At 32.5% G+C, this 27250-nt stretch overlaps 1 protein-coding gene and 1 pseudogene across 2 annotated transcripts; both read right to left on the bottom strand.

Annotated features, from left to right (window-relative positions):
* Positions 1-8140: 8140 nt before the first annotated feature.
* On the bottom strand, positions 8141-10222 carry LOC120194873 (annotated as a pseudogene).
* A 6966-nt stretch (positions 10223-17188) lies between these two features.
* Positions 17189-22999, bottom strand: LOC120194872 (2-oxoisovalerate dehydrogenase subunit alpha 1, mitochondrial-like). 2 transcript variants are annotated; one of them, XM_039197050.1, is made up of 10 exons: positions 22971-22999; positions 20496-20757; positions 18990-19127; positions 18708-18890; positions 18445-18602; positions 18269-18368; positions 18082-18193; positions 17850-17989; positions 17550-17735; positions 17189-17460 (listed from the first exon to the last, which is right to left on the bottom strand). In XM_039197050.1, the coding sequence occupies exons 1-10, from the start codon at positions 22982-22984 to the stop codon at positions 17293-17295; spliced, it is 1461 nt and encodes a 486-aa protein (XP_039052981.1). In that variant the 5' UTR covers positions 22985-22999; the 3' UTR covers positions 17189-17292. The 2 variants fall into 2 exon arrangements, with proteins under 2 accessions (XP_039052981.1, XP_039052980.1); XM_039197049.1 differs by lacking the exon at positions 22971-22999 and having other exon boundaries at positions 20496-20794.
* Positions 23000-27250: the final 4251 nt, after the last annotated feature.

Raw genomic sequence — 27250 nt, 5'->3', positions numbered from 1 at the left:
TAAAATTATATATATATGGTACTGCCAAAACGACGTCGTTTAGTGGGTGTCTAGGGTTTCCAGTTTTGCGCTTGGTTTATTCCTCGTATGAGCCATTCAAATTTTACATATATTTCATTTTAGTCCGTCAATCGAGTTTTTGTCTCTTAATTTGGTCTTTATATGTTTTTGCGCATTTTGTTTAGTCATCAAATCGAAACGTTCCTGATATTGTTTTAATTTTGACTATGTATGTTACGTGCATTGCATTCTAGTCCTTATTTCATATTTTCTGCACTTTTAATTTTATCTTCATACTTTGTGCGCGTTTTAATTCTGTCACAAGTCAACGTTTGCATGTTTGTGATTATGTCTCCACATTTTACCAGCATTTAATTTCAGTCCAAACTGTTGATGTGTTTAATTTCTGTTCTTTAGATATTAGACTTTAAGGTTTTTGCATGTTTCATCTTAGTCCTTGAACATAGTTATTTTGAATTATTATATGTTTGTACATTTTCCATGTGGTTGTTGAAATTTACATTTTGGTCCAGCATGTAATTGTTGGTTTATTTCCTAGGTAGTCATGCATTTATTCAGCTTAGTCCATTTTAGTCTAAATAGAATATTTTATGCTTTTAAATTTGGTCTTCATATTTTACGTGTGTTATGTTTCAGTCCTCAATTTGATATTGCCGTGTGTTTTTTGATTTTGTCTTGTAAGTTTGTGATCTTTTAATTGTAGTCCCGCATGAATTGTATTTATTTTTCTTGTTGTTTAGACATTAAGGCTTTTAATTTTTGCATGTTCCTTTTTAATCCTAGTTGCTTAGGTTTTATTTCTATGTTAGTCCTTTGTAATGTTAAGTTGTTTTATTTCAACTTTTTGGTTTATCATAGTATAATATTAGTTTTTACCTAAATAATTATTTTATTTGTAATTAAGTCATTAAAGTTATGTTTCAGTATTTAGTCATTCTGTTTAATAGTTGTAATTATTTTTTAAAATTTATAGTTTGAAATGTTAAGTTTTCTTCTTTGTATTTCAGTCATGTTTGTATATTATGTGTTAATGCGCATGGTTTTAATTTTCAATTAAAATATACATGTAGATAATTTTCACATGTCACATTGCATGATAGTTTAATCATAATATTTAATTAATTTTTGCATGTTACCCTCATATGCATAACTCGATCTAATCACATAACCGGATTAAGGGCAATATCCTTTTAATTTAAAACTGTCAGAATGACTTTTCTTAACTTACAGGAAAGTTGTTTTTGACGATTTTAAATTACAAGTGTATCCCATCAGTGACATTAAAAAGTTCGATTTATTCACTTTAAAATTTGAGAGTGTAAGAAAAAGAAATGTTCGGCTATTTAAATTTATTGAGAAAAGGTCGTTAGAACTGACCTAAAGGTCTGGTCTCAATATTTTTAAATAATCGAATATTCTTTATCTTTCTAATGACTTGGTAATTTTAATTTAACTTACTTTGTTTCTTTTTCATACTATAAAATTCGTCATTTTGTTGTTTTAAGGGATCAAAAAATTAAATTAAAGTCGAACTTGTAAAATTCGTTGCAAAGACAATAATTAATCGACGAGGTACCGATTTAGGGCGCTGTGGGGGTGCTAATCCTTCTCCACGCGTAACTGACTCCCGAACCCATATTTTGGTAACATAGACCGCAAATTTGTTGTTTTAATTAAAATTAATTTTTATTTAAAATGACAATATTTTTGGGTGCCCAATCACACCCTAATCAAGGATTGGTGGCGACTCCTCGAACCATATGTTTTTATCGTAAAGGGATTTCCAAATTTTCGAAACGAGAGGTTTTCTAAAAATCAAATTGTTTTTAATTAAAAATTCAATTGAAAAGAGAATAATTAAAAATGACGTGGTTTTCCAAATCACCCTCGCCCCCGTTTAAAAATCGTTTCGACACATTTAATGATTGATATTAGGTTCATGTTTGATTTTAGGTAAGTCCCATCACCTCTTATTAAAAAAAACTATGATTATATTAAATTTAATTGAAAAGGAAATTAGTTTTGTAAATTAATTTTGAAATTTAATTTGATTTTGATGTATTATTACTGCATTGAGCTTTGTGAATATTTATCAATTTAAATATCTCACATTATTTAACTTGAAAGATGATAATTTTAAGGATAAACTATGTGCATTTAGTACCTCAACTTTAGTTTTGGTCGGTTTTAGTATTTAAGCTTTCATTTTTTTTAAATCATACTTAATATTTAGTTTTTGTTTCAATTTAATACTCTCTTTAAAAATTAATGCGTTTAGTATCTAAACTTTTAGTTTTTTAAAAAAAAATTACATTAAGTTTTAAACAATTTAATAAAATGAAACAAAAACTAAAATTTAGGTATTTGAATAATTGAAACTTTAGATACTAAAACGAATTAAAACTGACAATTTAGATACTAAATATATAATTTACCCTAATTTTAATTTGGAAGGGACACGATGGCGTCCATAAATTCAGTGTTTTAATTTTATTTTTTAATTTTTTAAAACTTTTTTTTAATTCTTCAAAAATTTTAAGTCAAACTTTTAATTTTTTTAAACGTTTTAAGTTGACCTAAAACTCTATCACCAAGTTCAACCAGTATTTATCTATTTTATTTTGCGGTCATTATGAATGTCATTATCTTATAACAAATTGATATCAGAGCATCTATGTTTTCTGACACAATTAAGATAACATTTTTGAAGTATGAGGATACAATGTTGGATCACAACACCATATTAACAATGTGGAAGGTAGAGATATGAAAATTTGTATGAAGTTTCTTATTCCGATGAAAGGACAGAGAAAGACTATCAAGCTTATATTATGCAAGGCTAAACAATTATAGAAGATGGACTATTATTTTTCCATCGTGGTAAAGGAGGATTTTGTGTTGAACAAAACAACCGTGAGCATAATAGTTTTGGGAGCAGAAAAGTGTTCTATTCTTTAGACATAACAAATTTGAGAAGAAAAATATAGTTTAATTCTGTGGGCATAACAAATTCGAGAAGAAGAAAATTTCTTTCCGTGACCATGATAGAAAATATTGAATTATCATTGATGATCGGGATGGTGTTGTGCGTAATATTTCTTGTAGTGTGACAAGCCTCGTAATTGTCAAATAATCAATCATTTTTTTCTCGGATAATCATACTAAGAACGTAGTATAGAGAAGAAGGTGTCAATCCACAGGGATTCAAAATTTTCTAATATCAATCTGAGTTGATTTTTTAACCAAGAAATCTGTAAAACAATAAAATTAAAAAAAGAGGGTTTTAAAATAATCAAGTAAATTAAATAAAATAAAACTAAAGTAAAAGCAATAAAAATAAGAAAAATAAAATGTATAAATTTAATTAAGATAAGAGATAGCCTCTAGCTTCGTTTCGCCTCAATCAATCTCGATCACTGAAATATATTTTACTCTGAATACTTGTCGATTGTAGTCTACAAGGCCCAACCCTTGTAACTTACTCTTTTATCTTGTGAACTGATTTCCAAAGCCAATCCTTAAAAATTAGCCCTTGTTCGGATTAATATCAGTTATTGATATTAACACCAATGATGTTTAGTAATTGGAAAAGCTCGTGTTCAGATTTTGGTGTCTCGATGAGAATCGAACCTAGTCTTGATTTCCCTTAGCGGACTACCGCTAAGTTTGTTCTTAGGGAATTGAATTTACTACAAGCCGACTCTCCTCCTCAACTGTAGATCACAACGTCGATCAAGCCAATGGGCACTCTTTAGATTGAAAATATTGGGACACTTGAAGAAAGGCCAATTGCCTCTCATTTTCTATCGAAATTCAAGAAAGAATATGAAGATGTGAAGCGCTTTTGCAATTCTCACGAGATCAGGTCAAGTCACAACTCAACAATTAGCTAAATAAAAGTTTAGCCAAGCATGGTAGAGATCATGCTTGGTGTGTAAAAGGAAAGAAGATGAAGAAGAAAAATAATTTTATTAAACTGAAAACCTAAAAACAAAAGAAAAGCCAGAATCAGTTTTATATTGAATTCTAAACTTGTACATCTGTCAAGCTTCACCTTGATGGGTATTCATAGCTTGAGAAAACTTAAAGAAAATAAATTACGAACTCTTAAGAGTATTCAAACTCTTAATTTTAACAAACTAAAAATCCTAATTAATAGTAAACTAATATTTCTATGAAAACTAAATTCCTAATAAAATAATAAAATATCAAATGCTAAATTCAATTACAAACTTTTAATTCCTAAAGAATTATGGTTAACCTTGCTTTCCTCCTTTGATCTTGCTACTTGGATTATTTAATCAGAGTTTTCGCCTGGATCAATCTTTGAATCTAAGTTGGCACCAACTTCTCCCAAAAAGATAGGAAAATTTGTTTAATTCACCTTTTAATTGTTGTTTCTTGGATAATAGAGTCCAACACAGATTTGAACATAAATAACCCAAATTAGTACTATAAAAGGAGGTAAAACAGATTAATTAATAACAAAATATTAACTAAATAAAACACTCATCATAGTGAATAAGTTGTGAGCAAAGTTAGCACTCATAATTTCCTTACTGATGTGAAGACTAAATCTAAGTGTTTATAAGCTTTGGATTTAATTGACAATCATTGTTGAAGAATGCACCTCTATGAGGTTTCGTAAAAGAAGTGGAGAATTTGTTCTCAATGTGGAGAACTTGTTTGTTTAAGTGAATAATTATTTTTGTTGAGTTTGAGTGTCTCACTTTTAGAATTCACGTCAAGGTAGAGATTTGTTAAAATTTGATTCGAATTTAAATTAACACAAATTAATTATTATATAAATTTGGAAAAGTAAGAAACTTAGTTTGAATAAAAAAATAGAAACTTTAATTTTATTTTACGTGGAAAACTACTTTAAATAAATTTATAGTAATCACCATTTTTCAACCATTATTATTATTATTATTATTATTATTATATTATTATTATTATTATTATTATTATTATTATTATTATTATTTACAAACCCAATATCCAAACCAAAAGCCTAACCCAACACCTAAATAACTAATCTAACCCTAACCCTAACACATCTCTTCAACAGCAGCCGCTGCCACCAAAGTTAAGCCCCATAGTCGTCGACCAAACTCGTCCCACGTATATCCACGCTAATTGTCGGAGCCACCAAGCCAAACCAAATCAGATCTCAACGAAATCCAAGACATTTAATGTCTCACTAACCGAGCAAGGCAACCATACATTCCCTGCCACTCATACCTATCATCAACAACCATACACAGTAATTGTCAGAAGCAAATAGGATTAGGTTTCATTTCTTATTGAAAAAATATCTGTAATCTTGGGTATAAAACCCGAAAATTAGTTTGTAAAAATGGGCTCCCCTCCTTTTTCGGAATAAAAGAAGCAAAAATCTTCAAGGTAAAAAATGTTTCTTTTTTTAGTAAGCTTTCGAATAATAAATAAAACAGAAAGAAAAGGAAGTTGAAAATTTTACCTGAGACGGGTAGTCAAAATGAGTGTTTGGTGAGTAGATCGGAGTGTTTGGTGGGTTTTGGGTTTGGTTTTAGGTGATCTTAAGGTCGCTGGAAAATGGGAATTTGAAACGTTGAGGGGTTTGCGTATTTAGGAGCATTATTCGGTGATTTTGATCCCAGATCGGGATTAGGAGAGTGAAAGAAAGCATATAGGGCCATTTAGGGTTCGATTTAGAAACTCTGGCCACCTTGTGTGGTGGCCGGAGCAACGGTCGGGACAGAGTAGAAGGTGCGGCTATGTTATCGGCAAGAGAGAGTGAAGGAGAGTTGAGAGTTTTTTTCTTCTTTCTTTTGGTTTTAGGTTAAAAATAAAAAAAGAAGAAGAAAGTGTCTTTTATAGTGAAAGATAGGGGTTATTTGCATATAAATCCCCCTAATGCTTTCGTATTTTTACACTTTGGTCACCTGCGAGGACCAAATTTGATATTTACCCTTTTTTTAATCGCACCAATTTTGTTATTTTCCCCTTTTTTACTCATGTTATATATATTTGGTATATTTGTGTTCGTGTCCCTCTATTTTAAGTGTGTTTTTACATTTAGGTCACTAATATGTTTTTTTTTATTTTTTGGTTTAGTTTCTCAATTCTCATCTTATTTTAATTCTGTCCTTTTTTAATTACATGTTCAATTTTTTATAATTTAATGTTAATGCAATTTAATCCCTGAATATTTAATTTCTTATATTTTAATCTAAATGTTTTTGTTTGTTTATTTCTTAATTTTAATTTATTTAATTTGTTTTTATTTGAATTTGTACGACTAATATGTTTTTGCCATTTAATCTAATTAGTTGGTTCATTTTACGTTTAATTTGTCCCTTTTTTACTTTCATTTAAATTGGTACAATTAATTGGTATGTCTAGTTTCAATTAGTCTTTTTAAAAATTGTCTTTAGATTAGGATATTCTAGTATATAATTTGAATTAGCAATTAAGGGTTTCACTTTAGTTTTAATCAGGGAGCAATTCGATTCGAGTTTTCGCATAAAATGCTCGATTACTCGAGTCGATTGTTCGAATTCCTAAATTGTTAATCATTAACTAATTTTAAAGCCTACTTAATTTAATTCCTTAATTTTTAAAATAATTAGGACAATTACTAGAACCTTGACTTATTGGTCAGTCTTTAAACTTTAGATGTTATAGATTTAATCCTTCTACTTTAGCTTATTTACACTTTCCCTAAACTTTAGAGTTTTACATTTAGGACTTTGGATTTTAGTTCTCTTACATTTTAGTACCTAAACTTTTAATTAGAATTTTAAATTAACATAATTAAATAGGTTATTAATTAGAGCCTCTACTTTGGGTTACATTTTAATCTAGTCCCTTTAATTTAGGGAGTAATCTGAGTTGTCCCTCACCCAAATGCTCAAGAGACCATATCGATTATTCGATTTAATAACTGGTTAAAATCAAGTAGGATTAATATTAGGGACTACATTTTTAGGCTTGGGCCCCTAGGTTCTTTAATTTTAATAATATGACACTTTAAGATAGAAAGAGCCTTAATCTACCCATAGTTTAATTAGGGTTAATAATAAATTGTTTGATTGCATCATATTTTAAAATCTAAGGCAATGTTCACTTATTAGGGTATCAATAGTATATCTCTGGCAAGTGTGCTAAGGGGGTGACTACTGGTGATTCCCGAAATAGGTCGACATACTTTTAAGACCGCATCATGATTTCTAAAATATCGAGGCAATGTTTGATTATTGGGCACAATAGATGATCTCCCGCATTCATGCTATGAGGCGAATGTTATTGGCTTTAATAAACGAATACCCTTTTTAATTTTGCATCCGTAATGATTTTTAAATTAAATAAAATTTTGAACTCAAAATTTCCAATTTATAAATATAGAGTAATCAATTAGGTACCGATTTTTGGGCGCTATGGGGGTTTTAATCCTTCCCTACGCGTGCTGACTCCCGAACCCGTTTTCTTATTTTCGTAGACCCCTAAACTTGGTATTTTTATAAAAAATATTTTATTAAGATTACCCGGTTTTTATGATGTCTCGATCGCATCTTAAAACGATTGGTGACAACTCCTCACATTTCAAAAATATTTTCAAAGAAAACCCCTAAATCGTAATGGTTTTTCCCCACCTGAACAAAAAATGGTGACGACAATACTCTATAAGTTTCATTTGTAATCAAGTATCTATATATCTTTATAAATAGATACTAAAATGTATGGTTAGAGATTAGATTGTCTATTAGAACTCCTTATATTCATTTTCTATTGACATTAGGAAATTTTCTTCTCTTGTATTTGTGATTTTTTAAAGATTTTTCACATAAATATTAATGCTAAGAGATCATTATGCATGCCATTATTTTCTTACACTTTTTTCGTCCTTGTTAACATATTCGTGTCATTTCTATTTTACATTTTTAATCCATATAAATTCAGTTTAGTTTGAATAATTAGATTACCGTAGGACAGTTTGATTTGAGATTTTTTTCTCAGCAAAGCCGGGATAAAAAATTGTGATAATGGTGGGTAAGCAAAACCTTGCATTTATTCATCAGAGTTGAGTGTCTGCTACAGTCAAACATGGGATCAATCAAGCCAACCACTTCCAGTAAGTTCCCAAAGAAGAAACTTGCTTTGGACCATCCGCTACTAGACTCGATCTGGGGTGTTTTGGATCCTTCTTTACGTTAAGCATTATTGACTGCCCGATTTCTCGGCGGAGTGCTTCGATCGTCTTTGTGTCCACTGGATTCCCGTAAGCATCTCTCACGTAGAAAACATTCACTGCTTGCTCCCCAACTGTTGAGATCCCTGCTCTTCTTACCGTCAGTCCGTTCTCTCGAATAATCCTGGTTACTTCACACAACAAACCAACATTATCCTTTACAAAAAGCTCCAGGCTTAAACCCGGCATTCGTTGAACTCCAATCTTATATGGAAACAAAGTAGATGTCTCTTAATAGTAAGAGAACAGATTTAAGCCAGGGCATTTCGATCGGAAATTCGGAGAATTTCGTGCACCAGAACCATTTAGAAACAAAACAATGGCCTGGCACGAACAAAGTATTTTCAGCTAGACATAGCACTCACCTCACTCACTCTTCTATGAATTGCAGCTTCTAGACATTTAACGACTCTTTCTTTCTCCCCTTCTGCATCGAGCGTGCACCCCTCGATGTGGCGAATTAAATATTCCTGCATGAAAGCCGTTAATTAAGATCATTTTTGCATACCTTTGTAGGTAATTTGGTTTCCATGCATGCAAATATGGGCTTTTTCGTTTTTGGAATACATACCTGCGAAGCATAGGGACCACTGGACCAGCTATTGGCATGGAAAACTACATATTGCATGTCTGTGAGCGTGCAGAAAATGTCAAACATAAGCTTAGCTCGATCTTTGCACTGGACACTGACAACTGAATACCCCTTTTCCTTGCAACGGTCTACCCTGATCTTTGGTTTGAAGGATGAGGCATAGTCAACTTCACTTGTCACACCACCTTCTTCATAATCCCTTTCAGCAAACAACATCTGGTGAAGCCTACGATCTATGTGTATGAATCCCATGGAGAAGCTGGTATGAGCCACTTTGTCGTCGTCCTCACAGCCGCGCAGGATGGGCTTAAGCTGCTGCTCCATAATAGACAATCTGTTCATATCATGCACTGTATGATTCGGGGAAGACTTATTGACATATATCACGCAAGCTATTCGTCTATTATGTGTTCAGACTTCAGCAGCAACAACATTGAATTGAAGGCCGATAAGGACAGCAGAAATCTCTGATAAGAGACCAGGTCTGCCCCTTCCAACAACTTCAATTGTGGTGTGATTACCGACAGAGTGCACCCCTACACGTTTACCAGGGCAGATCTTCATCCATTCAGCCGTGTGGCCCTGGGGTCCTAGAGCCTAATGAAAATTCAAACACCACTAGTACTAATTGAGCATTTCTGTGGAGCAATAATGGCAGATCAAGGAAGATAAAAGTTGAGGAAAAGATAGATCATACCTTCTCGATGTAATCAATTGTTCTTCCATCAGTAATCTTTCTCTCTTGTTGATCAGTGACGTGAAACATTGTTCGAAAGGAATCAAAACATTGTCAAATACTATAAGGCTCTAGGCCTAAAATAAACATCAGTAAATGCATACCATCCATGAACCATCCACCATCAGAGGATATGTAAAGCTTTAGTAATGGTGAGGTCGAGGTCTGATAGTATTTGCACAACTTCCAGCAATATTCCAGGTTTATTCACGCTGTCAACCTATATGCAATTGATAAACAATATGTAGTTTGTACTTAGAAGTATTTGATGACATCCATGTAAGTTCAAAAGCCAGTGAGGCATAAACTTTTATTTACATTGAAATTTACCTTGACAACAGTACAGTGTCTGCAACTAGTGTTGTCCGCAGACACCCTGCAAGAAAAGGTAAGAGAAACAAAGAGTTATAATTATAGAAAGTGAGGACTGCTAAAATGCATGCAAGTGATCTTGAGAAAAGTATATAGGGAAAGAAACAAAACCTTGGAGGATTGATTTTGACACTTAGGTTCTCAAACTCTGGATCAAAGTATGGCCAACAAGTTATAGCCATTTAAACTACAGCTTCACAGCAGTCTGGATGTGTTTTCTGTTGTGTCACGGCAGACAGACACTCACCTCTCCGAACTGAACTTGACTTAAATATGTAGACAAGATAATACGAATTGTTTAGCATCCAATAACCTGTGAAAAAAAAAATAGCCCTAATTAACCCCAGAAACTAAAACTATTCTAGCTGCTGATTATGTTGTAGATGTTGAAATCAAAAAATCAAAGGAGAATTCTACTACTGTAAGCCATCTAACAATGGTGGAGCATAACATCATGCATGGACAAGCTGCTTTTAGCAAGAATCATATTAACCTGCCATCTAAACAAAGTTATATGGGACATTTCATTCACAGTAAAACTTTGGAGCAATGAAGTGTTTCCAAACTTTTGATTACTATGATCAAATAAATACAGAAAGCACATCAGACTGAGCTTCTAATTACAATGATTGACAATACAGTTTATTTTTATCTTAGAGAGAAAGAGAACTACCGTTTCTGAAGTAAACAACAAAGGGCTTCTCGACGATTTATCTTGTATTTAAGGTTGCCGCTTAATACAAACTATGTTATCAAAAACATCAATTTCAAACCTTTGAAAATTATATAGACAACTGGAGTTTCAGTGGACACGTAAATCATACCGTCTAATACTACTACAACATCAAATACTGTCTACTAGTAAATGGCCAAAATTTGTCAATCTTCGGTAATCATTATATTAACCCAAAAAAGGAAAAAAAATAAATCAAAATTCATACCACAATCCACAACATACCAAAGAGAAGTTGATTTCTTTATCTGAAGGAGATGTCAAAAGAGAGAGCCGTTGATCTCGAATGAAACAAATCTCAAGAGAATAGTGTAGATAGGAACCATAAAAGAATAAATGGAAAGAGAAAAGGAAAAGGAAAAAACAAATCTTGAAAGAAGAAATTGAAAGCAATAACTGAGCTGGAAAACAGAGCAAATTTATTTGTAGGTGAACATATATGGTAATGCAAACAAAAACTCCATGCAGAAAAAAACCAGAAGAAAACAATTACAGATTACACGTGTCAGGAGAGACGTTAGAAGCTAATATTTGTGTGTGTTTTTTTACCTTTGGAAAGGGAAAAAAAACTTGTACACCTTTGCTTCTTCTTCATTCTTTTGTAAGAAACAGAAGCAAAAAAGAAAACAAGAGAGAATGCTTTAATTTTTTTGGTGAATGAAACAGCCAAACAGGAGTTTCACGAAAACGTGGTTTGGTTTCATGTGTAACAAAAAGAAATGGACGAAATATTTGTATTTGGGTGTGGTGTGGGGGGGGGGGATGAGGTTTAATACCCTGAAACTCGGGTTAATAGCTTGGGTCAATCCCAGACCTTTAGGTCAAGCCAATTAGATCTCTCAATATAATTGGACCAAATTATAAGGGCATTAGGCTTAAGTAAGGTCCAAGAGTTAGGAGAAGTGATGGTTTTAAAAATGAGAAGGAGAGGGGCCAAAAGTGTAGTTTACCCTTTTTGTTAAAGCTGATATCTTTCCCTTTTTTATATCATTCACGGAAACCAACCCTCCCCATAATATCTCACCTTTTCTTCTTCTTCTTTCCATTAGTTTTCATTTCTTCTTCCTTTTAAGAACCAAGTTTCAGGCATTCTAATCTTAGATTTGTTTAGCCAAGGTAAGAATGTTTCTCTCCATCCTTCATGCTTTGTTTCAAACTCCATTGTGTGAGTTTTAGAATTTGTTTTCAAAATGGGTTTTTGGGAGTTTGAAAGGAACCTAGAAATTTAAGCTTGGTTTGAGTAATATTAAATAGTATAGAGTGCTTTAACTTGGTTTCCAAGTCAAAGACAAAGTAACCCCTAGTTTTGTTTTGATTAGTCAATGAGGTGGGTGAAGTTCTAAAGCAAATGATAAAGGTAAGATGACTCATAGTTGAGTTGAGTGAGATTTTAGCAACCAAGGAGGCTAAGTAATATAATATAAACTCTTTCATACTCATAGTGATCATTAGAAATAAGTTATAGCTTGAGAGTAAGTTATGAAGCTTAGTGTTATATGTTAATGGTAGATTACATGATTTATGTTATAAGCATGATATAAGCCTTATTTATGCTCCTTGTAATCACATAAGACTTTAAAGAATGTTTGGGGACCTCACTATGGTCTTTGGGATTGAAATATAGCATTTCCGTATATGTTTTATGACATCTACATGTAGAGTATCGATACTATAGGAATAATATCGATACTTGTTCTTCGTTTTGGGCAAATTCGTGAGTTTCTAGGCAAGAGTATCGATACTCTTTCAAAAGTATCGAAACTCTGGGCCAAAGTCTCGAAACTCCAAGAAAGTTTCAAAACTGGGTAAAATAGAATGTTTAAAAGTATCAATACTTATATAAAGTATCAAAACTTTTGCAAGAGTATCAGTACTCTTAGGCTAGTATCGATACCTTCAGTCTATTTTGGCCAAAATGTTGCCAGAAAGGCCCTAAACCTATAGTATGACCATAAATGAGTTTGAATACGCGTAAACACTAGAATAAGTGTTATAAAAGGTGTTTAAAGTTGGGATGCAATTACTGAAGTAGTTGTAGGGTTATCGATACCTTGGGTAGAGTATCGATACTGTAAGGCAAGTATCTATACTTTCAGTCTGTTTTGGGCAAAAGGGTAAGTTTTTTAGGGAATTAGACTCAAGGTGCTCCAACACTTCATTATATCATCAAATAAGACTACAAGGGAGAACAATAAGAAAGTTTAATTGAAATGTAGAAACAAGAATAAAATAAGATCAAATAATACTAGCGTTGTTTGAATGCTCAGGAAACGACTAGGACACCCGAGTTCCTTTAGAAAATATAGCAGAGATGAAAGTATAGGATCAGTCCGGATATCCTTAGGTAGTGCGCAAGGCACTTTAAGTTGACTAGTTTGGGCGCAAGGTCCGACACTCAAGGAGTGGGCTAGTCGAGAGTGTGGTGTCCGATGCAGAGATTCCAGGGGCCACATTCTTGGTAGACTAGAGAGGTGTGTAAGCTCCGAGATGCAGAACCCTCAGCCGTACCATGATGTTTACCATAGAGTAGAGAGTGAGTATACAAGTATATTCACTAAAGCAGTACAAAACAAATCAGTAGATCAGATAGAAAAGTAGCAGACTTGAATGTTTAAGCCTTTCAGTGAATTACAATTAGTATACTTTAGTTGTTAGTGTGGCCCTGAGCTAGTTGGCTCAGCCTTTGGATATTTCCGTGGGCATATTAATAGATCAAGTAGTTGGGAAACATCAGATAGACCAAGGTCCATACCAGTCCAGTGTAGATCAGATGTATGTCTCAGCATTTTTTTGCATGTATATTTGTAAACATTATTGTCCAGTTGAGTCGTAGATTAAGTCAAGTTGGTCTGTAATATTTTTTAACTGTAAATATTTTATTTTGGAGCTCATAAGTGAATAGAATTTTATTATATTTCAATTTACTTTACGGTTGATTATAATGGTCGTTTAAAAGCATGAGAAAATAAGCTTAAAGTTGATTAGCTACTTCGGTGGTTTCGTGTAACACCTTAAATCGGTCGACTGTTTGTCGTACCAGTCTAGGTTGTTACATGAAGCTTCTTGTTTTTGTATGAAATCAAAAGTGACATACATAGATATGAAGTGAGCGTGGTGTTGCTTTGGGATTGCATTTAAATAATCCAATTAGAGTAATAATTGTGGTTTAATTCTTATAAACTCCTTAATTACTCAGAAATGATGCGGTGATTCAATAAGTGTACGTAATCCCACTTTCAGCTGTGCGCGCCACTCAACTTTCTCTGTTTCTTTTAGAGCTCTAAGTTTTCTCTAAAGCATTCGACAATATGGGACAAATTTTCATCTTATCAATTATCTTTGATTATTAACTTTACATTGTAACTTTTGAAAAGTTTAATATCAATTAAAAGAATTTTCTCTATTTATTTAGCAATCCCCGTATAAAATCCGAGAAGATAAATTTATTTTACATTATCATTCTAATTAAATCTTAATATATTATCTTTTCAATTTAAAATTGAATTAATTAAATTATGTGGATAATATATGATTTTGTTAAATATCTTCATTTAATGGGTACACTAATAATTTTCAAATAAATTTTTAAAGATTTAAATATCCGAATTAGATTATTTTATTTTAATTTGATATTTAAATTAGACATATTTTTCGAATTGGTACTTAAAGATTCTCAAGTATCAGCATACACATTTTATTATATTGGTGTATCATGTATGAAGAAATTTTCTCTCAAGTCGATACTTGGATTGTGTTTTCATCTATTGTTTTTGTTGATGATAGAGCTCTTGAAGTTTGGGTTAAAATGAAAAAAAGAATATAAAAAATATGAATTTTATGTAAAAAGGAAAAGAAACATGGTACATATCAAAGACACTTGTCTACACAAACACGAGAGCATATAGTAATAAACACGAAATGCATACACACGAGTCAAATCCATTACCTACATGAACCAAAGGTTGAGTCTTCAAAATGAATGCGTGAGCATTATACTGTTGGGCGCATGTCCCTGTGAATTATAGGACCCCAGCGGCAGTATTCATGAAGAAAACGCAAGCCCTTGGCGGTGCCGATTCAATTGCATTACTCAACAACATTATCTGTAATTAATTTTTGCCAAATAAAATGCCAACGAAGAGACTTGGAGCACATAAACTCATATACCAAAAAGAGAAAATAACATCATTGACAAAAAATGCCTTATAATATACGATTTTAATCAATTTTTTTGGATTTACCAAAATGACCAACTAAATCGCAATACGATCGATAATTCGCAACGCGATCTCCGGTATCGCAAATCAGTTTCCAGATTCGCAACGCGAATATGTAAATCGCAATGCGAACTTGGACTATTCGCGCGGACGTGTCGAAGACACGTATTACCACGACCCCGACCCGACCCGAGACGAGACGGACGGCGGCGCGCGAGAGTCCCCTTGTTCTCTATCACTCAACAAGGAAGTGGGAAAGCCAAGCCTTAAATACCATTCCCAATAGTGTTTCCAATACTATGTGGGATTGAGCATTACCAACACTTGTTTCCAATACAATGTGATTATTCAGGAAACAATTAACAATCATGCACCTTAAAACAACTGAATCAGCAACCAATTGCATTAGTATTATACGATTAAATATGTCATAATTAAAAGTCAATCTACAATCAATCGCGATTATTGCAATTTTAAGCAAAACATTCAAAAATAATATCACTATTTAAGGCTCAATCCCACATAGTATTGGGAACAAGTGTTGGTAATGCTTAATCCCACATAGTATTAGAAACACTATTGAGAATGGTATTTAAGGCTTGGCTTTTCCACTTCCTTGTTGAGTGATAGAGAACAAGGGGGACTCTCGCGTGCCGCCGCCGCCGTCCGTCTCGTCTCGTCTCGTCGTGGTCGTGGTAATACGTGTCTTCAATACGTCCGCGCGAATACTATCTTTTTAGAGAAAATTCTTAAGAAACAAATGCAATACCGTCGTTACAATTTTGGACTATCTCCAAATTGCAACGAGAACTTGGACTATCGCAACGAATTTGGAATAAAACGCAACGCGAACTTCGACTATCGCGAATATGTAAATCGCAATGCGATAGTCGAAGTTCGCGTTACGAATCGCGATAGTCGAAGTTCGCATTGCGAATCTGGAAACTGATTTGCGATACCAGAGGCGATACCAGAGATCGCGTTGCGAATTATCGATCGCATTGCGATTTAGTTGGTCATTTTGATAAATCAAAAAAAAATTAGTTAAAATCATATATTATAAGGCATTTTATTTTCTCTACCAAAAATACCCAAGCAGCATCACAATCTTCTTATGAAGAACCAAACTTTAAGACATATACCCGGAAGTTCAACTCCTTGGCTACCTTCTTGTTTCTGGAAACCCACCTGTAATTTTAACTTCAGTGCTTACCTATGCATGAAAATTGTTGCTGTTACCAACAGAAAGCACAATAAAACATCAGAAATTCAGATTAATTTGATTTAATTTAAAATTTTAATTAAAAGAATCAAATGAGCAAAAAGCTTTCTACACCCTTAATCCAAAATATTTTAATAAAGGGAAAGAAAACAAAAAAACAATTGATAACCCGCCAGATAGGGGTCGATCCTATGACTTTCTGCTTAGGAATCCACTGAGCTACAGGCGCTACCACTGCCCAATATTTTACTATTTCAATAATTATTATCTTATGCGCTAATATTTGTAAACGTTAATATTCTAATTCGCGAGTTTTGTCATTTGACTAGTAACACATTAAGTTCGATATTGATAGATTCACTGTGCTATCTTCTGGTCAACGGGTGACCCATAACATTTCTTTAAAATCAAAACGATTTTTACAAAAGTAAAATTTCACAAATAAGCAATTATAAAAATACTTAGAATAATCAAATTAGTTTACACAGGCATATCATTGAGGGCCACACAAATAATACATGTTTAACTAAAGAGAATAAGTGTAGTAGTATTCATAAATAATGATCACTGCAATTTTCTCGACTATATCCATGTCCCGACTTACTTGGGAGTTATTTTGAGCTCAATCATTCACACGTACTTAACAAATACATTATAAAACATGTAATGTAAGCAGGTTGAATATAAACATGGCATAAAATATCAAAAGTAAATGATATATTTGACCCACATTTGAACATACATTAGACTCTTATTATAAAGCTAAAGCTTATCACCTCTTAACATGCACATAAACACAAATGAGGTTATTGTCATAAGCTTGATTAGTTATTACCAAATACGTTATCACACACACATAAATTATTCATAAAATAGATGTTATTAACATATAGTTTTATATTCGTATCAAAATCTGGGTATATATTATCATAAGCTTCAATCTATATCAAAGTTGGGTTTCTAGCTAGAGACAAAAATCTGACAATAAAAGTACATTTTAAGATGAAAAGTATGGAGGACTCCTGCAGGAATCAATGGCAAATGAACAATCATTTAACCAGGAAAATGCTTTAGGGACATATGACAAGTTTTAAGAAATAAGAATTGAGACTGAGCCTCATCTTTCAAACATTGAGAAAACAATCCTATTAAAGGTGAAGGAAAATCTAGAGAGGAATATCAGAAGAATAATCAGTAGGATGTCTGCTGATAGTTTCCCTGAGATGTTTCTCTTGTTCCTCGAGGTTTGGTGGTGGATAATCATACACATCAGTGAACATATCTGAAAGTGGAGGTTTCTCTGTTTTCTCTGCCACCTGAATTGCTTCCAATAGCTGCACCAAATTTCTTCCAGTGTATCAGAAATATGAAGCAAAAAATAATGCAAATTCCGGATATCCAAACCGATTAATGAAATAATCACCTGTTTCCTGACACTGTTTCGGAGCTGAGTTTCTTCTTGTTCACTCCACCAGCCATTACTTTGAACCCAATTCCTAAATCTGTTCACAGGGTTCCTGGCATTTTTCCAGTATACAATCTCATCAAGCTGCCTATACTTGGTCGAATCATCAGATGTTGAATGGTGCCCTACTCGGTATGTAAGTGCCTGAAAGTGAAATATAAAGTTTAAGCACGATGTTACAGTGTTATTTTGCATCTCCGGTCTTCACCGTCACCGGTATTGACAACGAAATGTGATCGAGATGGAGAGTGCACTCACCTCAATAAGGATTGGTCTCTGTTCATTTACAGCCATTTCACGAGCTGCAGAAACAGCAGTGTAAACAGCAAGCGCATCATTTCCATCCACCCTGATGCTTCTGATTCCATACGCTCGACCCTTCACAACAATTCCATCACCTGCATAAGACAATGTATGTGAATCGAGTTTCGAATTCGAAAACCGCAGAGGGAGGTCCGGTTTTAGATAATAACAAGGAAAGATAACGTACTTCGAAACTGCTCCGATACATTCGTACTGATTGCCCAGCCATTGTTGCGACAGAAAAAAATGACCGGAGCTTCCATAACTGCTGCAAAGTTTAAACCGGCATGAAAATCACCCTGCAAAAAACAATTTGGATAACCATGAGCAAACTGTAACAAGCAAATAAAGTAGGAGATTGTTAATGTGCTTACTTCACTGGTGCCACCATCTCCAATATACGAGACAACACATGCTTTCTTGTTATCCATTTTAAGAGAATAAGCAATGCCTGCAGCTTGAGGAAGTTGTGTTCTAAAACATAAAGTCCAAAAGTTGGTAAACTGAACCAGATTTGTGCAGAATTAGTGGAAGGTTTAGATGTATTTACGCGATAGGGGATGAAATGGTGAAGAAATTATGCTCTTTGGACCCATAATGAATCGGCATCTGCCGGCCTTTTCCATAATCAGCTTTGTTTCCGAAGCACTGGTCGGCGAATTCTTGCAATGTGAAACCACGCCATAACAGAACTCCCGGTTCACGGTACTGCGGCATTGTATCAGTTAAACAAAGCTTCAATTTCAATCAAACAAACCAAGTATACATATTTTAAGCTGTTCTTATTGTGTTGGAACTTGAAAACTGTTTCACCTGAGGCAAAATAATGTCTTGTTCAGTCAGGGCAGCGGCGGAGGCTATGTTAATTGCTTCTTCACCGGCTGAGGTGAGGTAAAAGGATATTCTTCCTTGCCTTTGTGCTTCATAGAAAATGGTGTCCATTATTTGTAAACTCACCATCTTACTGTACATTTTTACTGCTACTTCCTTGCTTACCTGTAATTACACTGTATTGTTTTCATTATTTTTCCCTTTTAGTTTTGCAATAATTTTTAGTCTTAATAGTTAGCATCAAGGGAAAAAACAAAGAAAAACCTGTTGAAAATCACAGTCTTTAATTAACTCTCCATCATCATCCAGAACTCGATAGCAAGGGACTCTGGCCTGTGAAGATTCTGAGATGAAATTCATGTCGCAAGTATATGAAACTTTGCCACCCGGAAAGTCCAGCGACTGCCATGCCAAAATAATTCATATTAACTTTATTTTTTTATTATTAATCATGTTAATCTTGAGCTAAATCAGATCAGGTGGAATTGTTTTTTTTTTTCATCTAAACTCTGATTAATTTAAAACTTACAGTACGTAACTGTTAATCCCACCTTGAATTATTGAGTTGCTTTAAAACAATCGGAAATTATTAGATACTCCTTTTTTATCTAATAACATTTCTGGTCATTAAACTTTAAAAATAAGTCATTTTAATCTTTAAATACTTTTCATTTCTTTTAACTATCAAACTTTTTTACTTCAAAATGACTCATCTAAACTAATAAAAATGTAGAATACCTGACATAACCTAACATGTCTATTAACAAAAAAAATGCATTTTATGCAAATAAAAATATATTTAAATAGTAAAATTTATAAATAAAAAAAAGTAAAAGATAAAAGAACTAGGCAAAAACTAAAAATTACAAAAAGACAAATTTCACAAGTTAACATAATTTTTAAAAATAAATAAATAAAAAGTAAAATGTACAAATAATCTCACAACTATATGTTACTATTTTATTAATTAATCGACTATTAAAATTTACAAAATAATTTTTTTGACTCTTTATATGTTCCAAACTCGTCTTTATCTTTTTAACGACATTCTGAGTTAAACGTGATATGATAAAATTTATTCTTAGAATATCAAACGACTACATCATGTTAATGTTCAGCTTAGATGACTGATAATTTTTAATGAAAAATAATGAATTTGAAACATAATAAATAGTATGATGATCATTTTGTAACTTTTATTTGTCGATGGACTCGAGAAAGTAACACTTTATAGTCATGATCATTTTTTTAATTTTTAATAATTGATAGACTTAATAAAAAAATATCATATAATAAGAAGATCATCTATATAATTTATCCATAAATAAAAATATCGACAAAGTAAAATTTTATTGACAAATAAATGCTATATGCGATTATTATGGAACAAAATAATGAATGAATAACGAAAGATCGTTGGTTCTTTAGATAAAGAATTAATATAAAAAGAATCAGTCGTTTATGGGAAGTGTGAAAGGGATAAGAACGGATCCACATGTAAGTAGAGGAGAGGACAGAGGCTTGGATAAGCCAAACGATGAATAAAACAAAGACAGGTAACAACTCACATTGAGTTTTCCCAATAATTGTTTTCATAGAGTTCAAGTGTGGAACGTCTTTCTGCCACTTCCTTTTGTCGGGTTTTTCCTTTTATAAAATCTAAATATTCATTTTTATATAGTAATTCAAATGCATATGTGACACATCACCTAAATCTCATTAAAAGGTAAAGAAATATGAATGCAGCCAAGGCAAAGAAAGAGAAAGTACCAGATGATCATCATCGCTATCGCTGGAGAGAAACGAATCGTGTTGCTTTGCGGCTACAGTCGACTTGAAACGCTGAAACCAGGAAAGGGTAGCCCTGCTCCATGGCAATGGATTCAGATATCTCCGGTTTTGATCAGAAACCGAACGACCGCCGTTCAAAGCCGATGATGAACCAGAACTTGGGTTAATGTCGACGGTGCTCCCGATGAACCCTTGGTTCGTACGTTTCCTTATGTGATTGCCAATGGTTCTTGACGATATTCTGCCCCAATTCGCCATTGAAATTAATAACAAACTAAAGAGTTTCTTAGAATTTCTTTCTTTCTTTTGATTGTATAATTAATGAGAAGAGAGATGATAAACTTGAGAGAAAGAATGTAAGTAGATTGATATATGGAATTGAAAGAAAATAGGAGAATATAATCCACGTAATTTAAACGTGTATGATGATAATTGTAATTCGAAAGGGAAACTTTGACGTATAATCCACTGGTCTCCGTATCCTTATCGGCCTTGACTCATAAAATTTTTATTACTATAAAGCTAGACCTTAGCGTCCAAATCAGATAGATTCAGGTGGAATTATTAAATTTTTTAATCTAAGCTTTGATTAATATCAAATTTATTAAACGTTACGATTAATCCGGCTTTTAATTATTGAGTCTGTTTTTCTTTCAATTTTTTTTATCAAGTCCTTTTAAAAACAATTGGTCATCAAATATTTTAGACGTTCATAATATGGTTAACTCTCGTACTTAAATAAATTCATTTTAATTTTATTTTTTTCATTCTTTCTATCTTTAATTTTTTTTCACAATAAATCGACTATAACAATTAACAAACATATAACATCAAAATATATTTAAATTGTAGATTGTATTAAAATTCTAAAAATGAACTAAAATAATAGATCTTACGTTAGCTTAATATGTATTTTAATTTTTTACCAGTTAATTTACTTTAATGAAAATTTTAAATAAATTGACAAGTAACCGAATAAAAACCACAAATTAAAGTAACTTTCCTTGAAAAAATTTAAAGACAAAAAAATACCATTAAACTAATATTTTATTAACAAATTAGGGGTATTTGTGACTATAATAAACTAAATAATGATTTAGGAGTGGTTTGGGAATGCTTATGAAAGTGTTTTTTGATACAAAAGTTTATTTGAAAGGCAGAAACATTTTCAAACAATTTATTTGCAGTTAAAAAAATAACATTTGAAAAATGATAATTGACTTAAATTAAAAAGTTAAAGAAAAAAAGTATTTTCACATTAAAGAAGTTCATTTAAAGAAACATTATCTTATAAAAAATTAGTCCCGAAAGAATTGTATAAGAGATGTGTGAAAGTGATAAGCATGTATCCATGCGGAATGCGCTAGAAGATAGATTTGGAAGAGCCAAAAGCCACAGCAGACGAAGAAGCCACTGATAAATACAAAGGGATAAGCATGGATCCCCACGTCTTCGGTATTTTGCCCTCTCTTTTATTTATTTTCCAACTTTTCTTCCTTTAAAAAAATTAACATTTATATATTAAAAATTATTTATTTATTTTTGATATAATTCATTTTATTATTTCATTATTCAAATGCATGCTTTCTTCTCTTTCCCATTCAATAACTTGATTTGTGACATGTCACCTACATCTCACCCCTCTTCCTCCTGCCACCTGTTCTATTACATATTGCATAAATTTCATTTTCTTTAAAATATATTTTAATATAAATATATAGCAATCCTTTAATCTCATTCAAAGGTTTCAAATTTTATTAACTGTTGAGAATTTGATTTTCTTTCTTATGATAAGATTTAGGTATAATTAGTAAACATATACGTAGGTGACAAAATTCGAGTAAAAAAACTGTGGTGGTGTTTATTAAATCTCGATCATGCCTAATTGAACCGGTCATTTCTGAAAGATGGCCTACTTTTGAGTTTGTGGTTATTTAATTAATTAAAAAGCAAACTTATTATCAAATAAAAAGTAAATTGAATCCAAAAAAAAGGTACAAATCGGATAAGGTAATTTGAAAAATATGCAATACCTTGTTAAACAGGAAAACAACAACCTTGTTTAAGGCATGGTCTTTCACACGTTTTTCATTAAAATTAACAGTAAGTAAAACTTCTCAAAGACTGCCTATCCACCGCATCAAATTAAAGGTATCGAAACGACATTTTGATGAGACGAGAGTGCTCGTTTTGATGAACGGAGAGCATCAAACACCTTTTAAGTGTTAAACTACATTCTGTTATGGATTTGTGACTTATTTATTTGGTGTTTTGTAAACAGATCCATTTGAATTTCATCATCTAAGATCATATAAATTGCTAACAAAATTATAATTCCGTGATATTAGCACGATTGTAAAATTAAAACTGGTTGAGGATAAAAACCAAATTTAACCCTAAAAACATCCACTAAACGTAACGTTGATGCAACGCAGGCAAACAGAGAGTAGGTACCTTATGGTCATCATCGTTATCGCCAAAGAGAAATGGATCTTGCTGCTTTGTAGTTACGGTGGACTTGAAACGCTGAAAGCAGAAAACGGTAGCCCTCTTATTCCACGACAATGAATTTATACATATTTTCCATTTACCAATGAAATTAAAGGGTTTTCTTCTTCTTTTGTTGTATAGATAATGAAAAGCATGTGAGAAATAATTGTTTTGTTTTCAACCACTCGAAGATAATTTACCCCGTAGATTAAATAAATAGAATGGAGCCTACTAAAGCTGTAAGAAGCGACGGTTCACTGGATGGAATCTGCCGACACCACCAGCAAAAATATTAAATCATCATATGTGAATTTATTTATTTTTTGAAGTGATAATTTGTAGTTATTTCATTTAATTTTTTTAAAAATATTTTATAATATTATTCATTATTGTCCATATAATTTTGTGATGGTTCGAATATATTAAATCCTTGAACTACTCGTCAAAACATGAAGTCGTTATCGATCCTTTTAGATCACATATGATTGAATATACATAAACATGATCTAAACTTAACACCAATATTAAAATTATATTCAAGAATTATTTAAAATGTGTGGAAGGTTGAAACATCCCACGTCTAAAATTAGTATTCTTTTAAATAAAAAAAAAAGATGAAAAGAAAATCTTGCCTTATATTCTTTGACATTGTTTTTAAAAGTAACTTTTAAAATTAGTATTGTTCAAAAGTGTAATTTTAAATTTAACACTGTTAAAAAGCAAGTTTGAAAAAAAAATTATTATAGACATTGTATTATAAATTAAAAATATAACATTTAAATTATATTTACATTTTTATATGAATTATATCAATTTAAAATATAATAAATTAAAAAATATTAGTATTATTATATATGAATTATATCAATTTAAATTATAATAAAAATATAATGGTAAAAATAAAATTATAATAAAAATATATTTTATATAATGCACTTTTAATATTTTAATATATAAGTCATGAATTTTATTTATTTTTAAATAATTAAAATAAATTATTAAAAGTAATAAATTATTTTTAAGGATGTTTTTATTAAACTATTAAAATAAAATATAAATTCATAATTGAGTGAAGTTCATGCATTAGTAAAGATAAAAATATAAATTTATTTTTAAAAGCAAAATTGAAATAATAGGCTAGAAATTATAACTTTTACAATTGGTTTATCATAGTTTTTATATAAAAAAATTAATTTTTACCCTTCCAACATTAATTTTACGATTAAAACGAGATTTTTAACTTAAAAATACTTTTAAAAAACTTTACCAAAAGGGAGTAAGAGGTAATTTTGCGTGTTTTGTTATACTAAGATAATTGATACAAAACAAAAGAAACAATGATTAAATTTCGTTTTTTCTTGCTTTTATTTGGCTTTATTGCATTTACTCTGTTTTCCCCACTAGTTTATTACCTTTAAATGTTTTGTCCCTCGAGTGCAGTGCAGCTATAAGGCACGCCAATTGGGTTTGGCAAAAGTGCCCAGATAATGATACAGTGATTGTTTAATTCCCAAAAAAATCTAGTTTACCTATTATTTTTCGAAATGGGGTGAAATGTATAGTGTTTCAAGTAGTTCTTCGGATATCTCGGCGTTTTTATGGTTAATTTTTTCTATGCTTGATTTCTCGATGTCTTTGGGGTTATGACACTAGGGGAATGCTCGGCATCTTCAAGCAATTTGACTGTGGGATCTCTTGGCGTCTTCTGCATGCTACAGGGAATGCCAAGGTGGATCTCTCGGCGTCTTCACCTGTCGTCTGGCGCACGAGAATCTCTGCATGACTCTCTGAATCGTGCATGCATGCTGGGGGGCCTGGACGTCTGAATCTCTGCATGCATGCAGAGTTGCTTTGACACTTGAATACAATAATAATGGGATTGCTCGGCGTCTTTAGTTAATAGGGTTACAAGGACGTTCGATTTCCCGGCGTCTTCAGCTATGCATGGAGAATATTTGGTTGCAGGTGGCCGTGAAATCTCGGTGTCTTCTTCTTCCTCCGAGATTCGTTCTGCATGCATCTGTATTCTTTGTGGCCGAAGCGTGAGATTCGTCTGAAGCGTCTGTATGCTTTGGGGCCGAAGGGTGAGATTCGCCTGAAGCGTGAGATTTGTTGCATGCTTTGAGACTAATAATTTGCTCGAAGTCTTCAATTGCAGGGATGATATTATAAAAAAACGTCAATAATTGGTGCACCGACTTGTTATAAAATAGGGGTGGGTATTGTATTTCATTGTATGCAGTTGGTTTTAACTTACAGAAGCAAGTGAGGGAATTTTTTTTTTTGCATTAGATTCAATTGGAGCTGCTGCTTGAAGTGATATTGGAGATTTTTGTTGGTTCGGTAATTTTTCGAGCTTTGGTTTAACGTCATTCAAAAACACGTAAGTTCTTTCTCGTTTCCCATGCGAACTCTTTTTTTTCGTGTTGAAAGAATGCTCATATATGTTAGGAGAATGATACATTTAAATTTTGTTCATGAGACCATAGTAATGTAATTTAGAGTACTAATGTTAATTTAAAATTAGAAAATGTAAGTTTGATGATTAGGTATACAGAAAATTTAAGTTTGAGTATTATTGTTAATTTAAATTTTCGTGTAATTTTTAGTTGTATTTTATATAATAATTATTAGAATTTTTATTTTGATTTAGTGGGAAAAAAATTCCCATTATGTAATCCTGACATTTTTACCGTAATAATAATGTATTTAAGTATTATTTTTATAAAACAATTGTTAACATAATTTATATTTATTATTTATAGTTTTATAAATAATTAATTTTCATTACATTATTAATGTAATTTATTCTGAATATCTATATTTTTACGTGTAGAGAAAATGAGCAACAAATTTTTCACGATTGTCCATTACAATGGACATATGATGGAAAATGAGGTCGGAGTTATTTTTCAGTCTGAAACACCTATAAATATGATGTTTAAAAGGGACATCACATTTGCAGAGATCAAGGAGAGGATAGAAAGAAAATTACGTGCTAAAGTGATGGTTTGAGGTACAGATTTATGGTATGTCCCAATCCGGTCAGGTATGCTGCAGTACCACTTGAAGAAGACGATGATTATAACTATGGTTGAATTACATGACTCAACAAATATTCCATTATTGAGTTATTTGTTGAGTTGTGTAATATATCTAATGTGCCTGGGTCATCAATAAATGCGGTTGGAACTTCATCTCAATGGGTTTCGAGAGTCATTTCGATAACCCAACATATAGGTCGATGAACAGCTTTGTGGCGATGTTGGAAAGTGCAAATGAAGTTGGTGGAACATCTGGAGCCGCAGAGTATGATGCTGAAAACCGCTTAGAAGAAATACTTGAAGATTCCAGTGAAGATGAAGAAACTGAGGAACCTCTTTTGGCTGAGGATGATGCCATGTTCCATGGTGATGAAGCTGATATCAATATTGATGAATATTCGACATCGTATCAACCTACCCCTCACATGCAGAGATTGATTATGAAGCAATGAGGGCACCTGAATTCCCGGAGATGCCACATTTAACTTCAGGCTATATGATTGAATCGTCCGATAACTCTGGTGAATTAGCAGTTGGGAAGCAATACAGAGGAAAAAAAGAAGCTACACTAGCGATTAAAGAGTATTGCATAAGAGGCCATGTAGATTGCAAGACTGCAGAGTCCAACCAGAAAACTTTGTACGCGAAGTGTGTTAAATATGGGCCCGAGTGTAAATGGTTGATCAGAGTGTCCAAAATGCAGAGGCAAGATGCTTGGGTCATCACAAGGTACAATGGTCCACACACATGTTTGCAAAACTCTATCGAACAAGACCACCAACTACTGGACTTCGATGTAATTTGTCAATATGTGAAGGTTTTGGTTGAACAAAATCCAAGGATCACTTGCTCGGTGTTAGCTGCATCTATTCGAGACCAGTTCGGATACAATGTAAAATACAAACCCGTTTGGCATGCGAAGGAGAAGGCAAGGAGGTTGATATATGGCGATTGGGATACATCATACAATGAATTACCTGATTTGTTACGAGCTATGAAACAATTCATACCTGGAACCATTGTGAAGTCTCAGACCATGCCTGGATACGATCGAGAAGATCAACTTGTTCAAGGGAAGAGAATATTCCATAGACTCTTTTGGGCATTCAAGTCTTGCATAGAAGGTTTTCCATTTTGCAAATGTATGGTCTAAATAGATGGTACGTGGTTATACGGTCAATACAAACATATATTATTGAT

The sequence above is a fragment of the Hibiscus syriacus genome, unplaced genomic scaffold, assembly GCF_006381635.1.
Source record: "Hibiscus syriacus cultivar Baekdansim isolate YM2019G1 unplaced genomic scaffold, ASM638163v2 tig00117005_pilon, whole genome shotgun sequence".
In the NCBI taxonomy this organism is placed as follows: domain Eukaryota; kingdom Viridiplantae; phylum Streptophyta; class Magnoliopsida; order Malvales; family Malvaceae; genus Hibiscus; species Hibiscus syriacus.
The sequence above is the reverse complement of the archived record's forward strand: the minus strand, read 5'-3'. Positions and strand labels throughout refer to the sequence as shown.